Source organism: Artibeus jamaicensis, unplaced genomic scaffold, assembly GCF_021234435.1.
Source record: "Artibeus jamaicensis isolate MK-2021 breed Jamaican fruit bat unplaced genomic scaffold, CSHL_Jam_final contig_585, whole genome shotgun sequence".
Classification (NCBI taxonomy): domain Eukaryota; kingdom Metazoa; phylum Chordata; class Mammalia; order Chiroptera; family Phyllostomidae; genus Artibeus; species Artibeus jamaicensis.
In genome coordinates, this window is record NW_026521894.1 from 12,427,041 (window position 1) to 12,434,651 (window position 7,611).

Here is a 7,611-nt window from a genome sequence, read left to right on the forward strand (position 1 = left end):
GATCTTAGGAGGAAACACATTCAGTTTTTCAGCATTAAATATGTTACCTGTAAGATTTTTGTATTTACTCTTTATCAAGTTGAGGAAGTTTCCCTCTGTTCCTAGTTTCCTGAGAGTTTTTATCATGAATGGGTGTTGAATTTTATCCAGTGGTTTTTTTGGTATTGATTGACATGGTGGTGTGATTTTTCTTCTTTAGCATATTAATGTGGTGGATTACACTGGTTGATTTTCAAACATTGAACCAACCTTGCATCCTTTGAATAAAGCCCACTTGATAATGGTGTATAATTCTCTTTATGTATCGCCAGATTTTGTTTCTTAATACTTCATTAAGGATTTCAGCATCCACATGCATGTAAGAGGTTGATCTGTGGGTGGGTTTTTTTCTTTCATCCTTTCTTATTTGGGGGTTGTGGAGAGGGGTATATTTTATCTAGGTTTTCTACCAGAGTAATAATAACATCCTAAAATGAATTGGAAGTACTCCTTCCTCTTCTGTTTTCTGGAAGCAATTGTGTAGAATTGGTGTCATTTTTTTAAAGGTTTAGGAGAATGCTCCCAGACAACTATCTGTCTAAAAATTTCTTTTATGGGAGTTTCAAGGTTATGAATTTTATTTCCTTAATAGTTACAAGGATATTCAAATACCTATTTTACTGGGAAAATTGTACTAGTTTATGTTTTTGAGGAATTAGTTCATTACATCCAGTTACCAAATTTATGCATGTAGAGTTTTTTGTAGCATTTCCCTTATTATCTTTTTGATATATAAAAGGTCTGCACTGACATTCCCTGTTTTATTCCTGACATTGGTAAATTTTGTCCTCTCTTTTCTTTGTTCATCTTGCTGGAAGTTTGTTGATTTTATTCATCTTTTCAAAGAATCAACTCTGTTTCATTGATTTTCTTTATTGTTCTTTTTTATACACCTTGATTGATTTCTGCTCTTTGTTATTTCTTTCTATCTGCTGATTTGGGGCTTATTTTTCACTTTTTATAGGTTGTTGACAGGGGGTTTATATTTTTCATTTGAGACATTTCATGTTTTTTTAATCTCTGTATACACTGTTATGAACCCCCCTTGTAGCAATGCTTCCCCCACAAATGGTGATGTCCTATGTTTTCACATTCATTCAGTCCATGCGTATTTTAACTTCCCCTTGAGACTTTTCCTTTGACCTATAAAGTATTGAACACTGTGTAATTTAGTTTTCAAAAGTTTAGAAACTTTTTTATCTTGCTTTTATTCATCTATAGTTTAATTTTAGTGTGGTTGGAGCACACACTGTGTATGATTTCAATTACTGTAAATGTGTTGAGGTTTGTTTAATGACACAGGATATGGTTGATCCGAATTTGTATTCTCTGAGCACTTAAAAAGAATGTGCATGGAATATTTTGTAACTGTCAATAGGATCTTGGCTGATGATCCTGAGTTCTTCTAAATACTTGCTAATGTTCTGTCTAGTAGTTCCATCTATTGTCAAGAAGAGGTGTTGAGGTCTCCACCTACAATTGTGCAAATGTTTATTCTCTGTTTAATGCAATTATTTTTTGCTTCATATGTTCCATAGTTCTATTGTTTGATGTATATACATTTAAGGTTCTTATGTCTTCCTGGTAGATTCACCCGTTTATTATTAAATAATGTCCCTCTTTCTCTCTAGTAGTTTTCTTTGCTCCAAAATCTATTCTATACTAACATAACCACTACTGTTTTTCTTTGGTTGATGTTTGCAGGGTATATCTTTTTCCATCCTTTTACTAGCAACCTGCCTGTATCTTTATGTTTGAAGTGAGTATTTTTTGACAGCATTTGGGTTATGTTCTTAATTGCCTCTGCCAAACTCTTTTTTTCTTACCTTTTTATCCTTTCTTCCTTTTGTTCTCCCCTTTATTCTTTCTGCCTCAGACACAGAAGCTTCACTGCTCCTCCTGAAACTAAGCAGCCATGTGTCCCCTCAGGGCTTTTGCTTTTGCTGGTCCCTCTGCCAGGAAAAGGCACCTGCTCCCCTCATTCTCTTCAGGTTTCCCCAAATGTCACCATCCTGTGGAAAACAGAAACTTACTACTCCCACCATATCCCCTCGTTTATTTCTTCAGCTTCAGCAGTGATCACTATCTAACATACAACATGTTTTTCTTAGTTCTCTCATTTACTATCTGTATCACCCACAATAATATACTGGACTGCTAAATCTCCTCTGTCTACAGCAAGGCCTGGCTCACAGGAAGTACTCAATATTTATTTGTTAAATAAATGAAAGAATTCAAGAACTGGCTGTGGCTTGCTCTCCAGGTCCATCTGTGCATTCTGCCCTCTCATTTATCTCCAGCAGCACTGACCTCCTTTCACCTCCTCAAGTGAGACACACTTCAGACATCCGGCCTCAGGGCCCAATGCCTGCTGTGCCCTCTGCCTGAGTCTGACGCCCTCTCCATCCCATCCTTGCTGCTCAGCTAATCCAATACAACCAGAAGCCAACACTATCTCAGAGAACCTGCCTCTGACCCTTCAGACTAGGTCAAATTCACCACTAAGAGGCATTCTTAGCACTGATCGCAGTTTGTAATTAACATTTGTTTGGAAAATTATTTGATTAATGAGTCTCCTTTACTGGACATTAAGATTTATTAAGAAAGAAACTGTGTCTGGTTTGCTCAGCATTATATTTCTAGCACCTTGTACAATACCTGACACATAGTAGATAATAAATATTTTCCAAAAGAATAAAATAATAAATGAATGAATAAATGAGTACTCATTTTAAATTCAATTAGCTTTCCGAAATGATTGGAGAGCTAAGAATTGAAGGAGTAATTGAGCAATTCCAGCCATACAGGACTCACTTGTCTGTAGAAACCAAACCAAGCAGAGAAGAATATGTCTAGATATCTGAGTGTGAAGGTTGAGAAGCAATAGGCTCTCTTTCCTGTGGGAAGTTCAAATGATGCTTGTCCACTGAGAGCTGAGAAAGGTGATGTGGAGAACTAATATTTCTTATCTATAGCACCATTGAAACTTTGGGCTGAACAGTTTTTTTGTGGTGTCTGTCCTGTGCATTGTGTGATATTTAGCTGCATGCCTGGCCTCTACTCACTACATGCGACTAGTGTAGACCTCTTCACCAGTTGTGGCCACCAAACTGTTTCTAGACATTGCCACATGTCCCCTGGGTGGACAAAACTGCCCCAGGTTGAACACCACTGAGAAAGACTTTAAGATGTTGAGAATGCTTCAAAAAATATTATGAGAAATGAGGAAGCAGGAAAAAGATCTCCTATGTGAGGGAGACTCTTAGTGTGACAATAAATGAACTGAATCAGTTCTTACATAATGACAATTGGAAACATTGGAGGTCCCTGCTGAATGAGAGTGAATTTGTAGTGCTCCAATGCATCAGTACATGTGATCACATTATTTCCTCCTGAAGTACACAGCAACATGGATAAAGAAGTGAAAAATGCAGCTAATGGACTAATCCAAGCTTGGATTTTTGCCAGTTAAATGTGAGGGAAACGAAAGGATGAGGGAATAAAGTACATTAAGGATTCTGATCAGAATTTTCTTAGATGTTAGTTACAAGGAGAGGAGAGGTAGAGAAGAAGGATAGCCTAATATACAAGTTCCCAAATCTGTAGAATCACATGGAAAGCTTTGTAAAATCCCTGTGGTCAGGTCACACCCCACACCAATGAAATCAGAACTTCTGGGGGTGGTGCCAAACACTCCTGGCTTTAAAGATCTCTAGATGATTCCAAAGCGCACGGAAGTTTGGAAACCTCTGCACCCTTAGCATAAATCTCTACCCCAGTGTTTCTCAAAGTGCAATCCCACAACCATCAGCATCAGCATTGCCCGGAAACCTGTTAAAAATGCAAATTCTCAGCCCCCATGTGGGACCTACTGAATCAGAAACCCTGAGGGTAAAGCTCGGCAGCTTTATTTTAACAAGACCCTGAGGTAATCAATTTTGAGAATCATTGCTCTTTAAAAAAGAGCTTTTGGTGACATAGCAGAGAAATTATTTGGAAGCAATCTACCATCTTTTTTTTTTTCTTGGTGGGACAATAGTCCTCCCTTACCCACAAAGGACATGCTCTAAGATCCCCAGAAAATAATACCCAATTTTACATAGGCTATATTTTTTTCATACATACATAGCTATGATAAAGTTTAATTTATAAATTAGGCTCGGTAGAAGATTAATAACTAATAACAATAACTAATAATAGAACAATTACAACAGTATACTTTAATAAAAGTTAGGTGAATGCAGTCTCTCTCTCATAGCCAGTCTTGTCACTGAGATGGCTGCTAAGTGACTGACTAACAGGCGGGAAGAGTGCACGAAGTGCAGTTGCTGGACAGAGAGATGATCCACGCCCGAGGTGGGATAGAGTAGGTGGCAGGGGATTTCATCATGCTACGCAGAATGGCATGCAATTTATAACTTACAAATTGTCCACTTCTGAAATTTTTCATTTAATTTTTTTTTCAACTGGGACTTTGGAAAGTGAAACCATGAGTAAGGGGAAACTCCAAGTGACATGGGTAGAATGTGGAAAAGAAATGTCCTTTGGACACTGGGGGTGTCATCTAGGTAACCATAAAACATATTGTAAATAACAACCAGAATGGGAGGTGCTGGTGTCATTCCTTTGGTGCCACACACACGGGCTGGCTGGACATTGTTTTAGAATGTACGTCAGACTCACATTTTTTATTTTCCACTCCTGCATCAAAGAAGAGTGTAATGTCTTTTCATGTGAGAGAAAAATGTAAGTAGGAAATAGCTAGCATTTTATTTGTGTCACCTCAGAGTTCCTGCTCATTGTTCAGCTTGGTAGGCCAAATCCCATAGGACATGCAGTTTGCTCCACTGAGAATTATACAAAGTGTTGCCGCAGGTCTCAGGCTGTGGATGCTAATGCCTGAACTAACTGCTGCCTTTAATTATTTTCATCTCCAAATTAGGAGTGGGGGGTGTGTGTGCGTGTGATATGCCATATAGCCAAATTGTTTTTCCTGCCATTCATTATTCCCTGGTTGGAATCCTTCTACCTACCTTTGGTAATATCCTCCCTCACTTTCCTATGGGGGAAAATTACACTTGCAGCTTTTTCATCTGCAGTTACCCAAGGCTGCCAAGAAGTGACTCTAAGAAGACTGCAGCAGGATCTGTGTGGATACAAATAAATACAGGGGCTTATCAAATAGCATTCAGAGTATAGGCCAGTTTTCACTCAAGAAGGAAAATAAATAATATAGAATCTGAATTCAAAATTCGCTTAATGAGAAAATTCTTGTGTATATGTATGGGCAGGGAGAGAAGTACAATATACAAACTAGGTTAATGAAACCAAAAAAAAATGACAATAATCATTAACTTCTTGCCAAACATAAAAATAAACAATAGAAAAGAAAAAATATATTTCCTTATTTTTTCTTTTTCTGTTGTATTTAAGTGATATCTATATATTACCTTTACATTAAATGTTAATCTCCAGAGAAGATATTTTTATTGTTGTTTTTATTGTATTTTTTATTGCTAGGTGCTTTTATTTAGCACCTAGATGTAAATTATGAGGTCTGTCCTGAAAGTATGCAGCCACGAGCTATGAAAAATAGAGACATTTATTGAAGAAGAAACAAGATACATGAATCAATGTGCATAGGACAATGACACCTCAGTCTCCTTCAGAGTAGGCACCTGGGCACCTCACACAGTTCTCCCAATCACCATCAGCTGCCCCATCATATTTTCCTGAATCTCATTGAAGTTCTGAAATCTCTTCTCTTTCAAAGGTGACTTTAGTTTAGGGAAAAGCCAGAAGTCACAGGGCACCAAATCTGGGCTATAGGGAGGCTGAGTCACCTGTGTGATTTGATGTTTTGCAAAAAAACTCTGCACGGGGTGTGATGCATGAGGTAGTATGTTACTGTGATGAAGCTGTCAACCACCAGGTGCCCATAGCTGCGGCCTTCTGAATCAGCCAAATAGTCTCTGTGGAGAAATATTCAAGCTTAATGCAAAATCTGATGCAAATTTGTTGCTCTACTTGCTCAGTCATTTTTAATGCAATGGCCGTATAGTACACATGCTCACTCAATGGCATCTATCACCCCCACGGACTATTACAGTGACTAGGACATTGTTCACACATTTGCATTCTGGTCCACTCTGCTTGGCTGCCACATTATACTGATGTCATGCAAACCATTCTCATTATATTAACAATGTCTAGATTTTTACTGGACAGACATTATATATGTATGTAAATTCCTAACACACTTCAGAGTAACATCCCACTCTAGGATAATTTCCTAGTATTCTGAACTACCCAGAACACAGATAAAAACTTACAAAAAATGCTAAAAGGAGTCTCAGAAACAACCAAATAAGACAGATGTATTAATGGATCTGTTCTAGAACAGTGGTCCTCATTGTTTTCAGATCCATATAAAAAATAGTTGCAGCCCCAGCCCACTTTTTGGCAGGGCAGCTGCTTCCTCCCCCAACTGCCTTCCATTAGCGCACCTGCTGGGACTTGCAGCCCCAGTGTCATGATTGGTGATGATGAACCAGGTTATGACCTAGATTTATTCTGCATACCCAAGCATTACACCGAGGTTTTGGAAAAGGTGTTTATTCCTCATGGACTAATTATGGACAGGTCCAAATGGCTTGCTCAAGATGTGACGGAGATAAAAGGCCATCACATCGTAGCCCTCTGTGTGCTCAAGGAGGGCTATAAATTCTTTGCCGACCTGCTGGACTATATCAAAGCACTGAACAGAAATAGTGATAGACCCATTCCTATGCCTGTAGATTTTATCAGACTGAAGAGCTACTGTAATGACAAATTGACAGGAGACATAAAAGTAATTGGTGGAGATGATCTCTCAACTTTAACTGGAAAGAATGTCTAGATGGTTGAAGATATAATCGACACGCAAAATAATGCAAACCTTGCTTGCTTTGGTCAAGCAGTATAACCTGAAGATGATGAAGGTGGCAAGCTTGCTGGTAAAAAGGGCTCCTCGAAATGTTGGCTATAGACCAGATTTTGTTGAACTTGAAATTCAAGACAAGTTTGTTGTGGGATATGGCCTTGACTAAAATGAATACTTTAGGGATTTGAATCATGTTTGTGTTATTTGTGGAAAGAGAAAAGCAAAATACAAAGCCTAAGATGAGAGTTCAAGTTGAGTTTGGAAACATCTGTAATCCTATTGAAATCACCAGTAAAGTTATAAAATGTTCTAAGTCTGTGGCCAGCTGCTTAGTAGAGCTTATTGCATGTGTCTTTTAAGGATTTTGTGTGTTTTGTATTGTAGAAATGTCAGTTGCTGCACTCTTGAGCTCTTTATTTACACTGTGAGCCTAAAGACTATCAGTTCTCTTTGGGTGGATTGTTATTTGACTTGTGAATGAAAAATCTCTTAAACCACACCACTACTGAATGGAAATAATGGAAATAATGTGATTGTATCTGTAAGAAAAATTTAAAGAGAAGATATATTAGTTTTTAATAGATATTTTAATTTTTATATATTCAGGAAAGTACAGAAGTGATTGAATATTGTTCATTATACCACTAATC

The 7,611-nt window shown here is 37.8% G+C and overlaps 1 protein-coding gene across 1 annotated transcript; it reads left to right on the plus strand.

Annotated features, from left to right (window-relative positions):
- The first annotated feature begins 3,879 nt into the window (after positions 1 to 3,879).
- LOC119046554 (hypoxanthine-guanine phosphoribosyltransferase-like) lies at positions 3,880 to 7,127 on the plus strand. Its single transcript, XM_053670409.1, is given in 3 exon segments — positions 3,880 to 3,930; positions 6,506 to 6,960; positions 6,962 to 7,127. Coding segments are annotated over 3 exon segments (672 nt in total).
- The last annotated feature ends 484 nt before the right edge of the window (positions 7,128 to 7,611 follow it).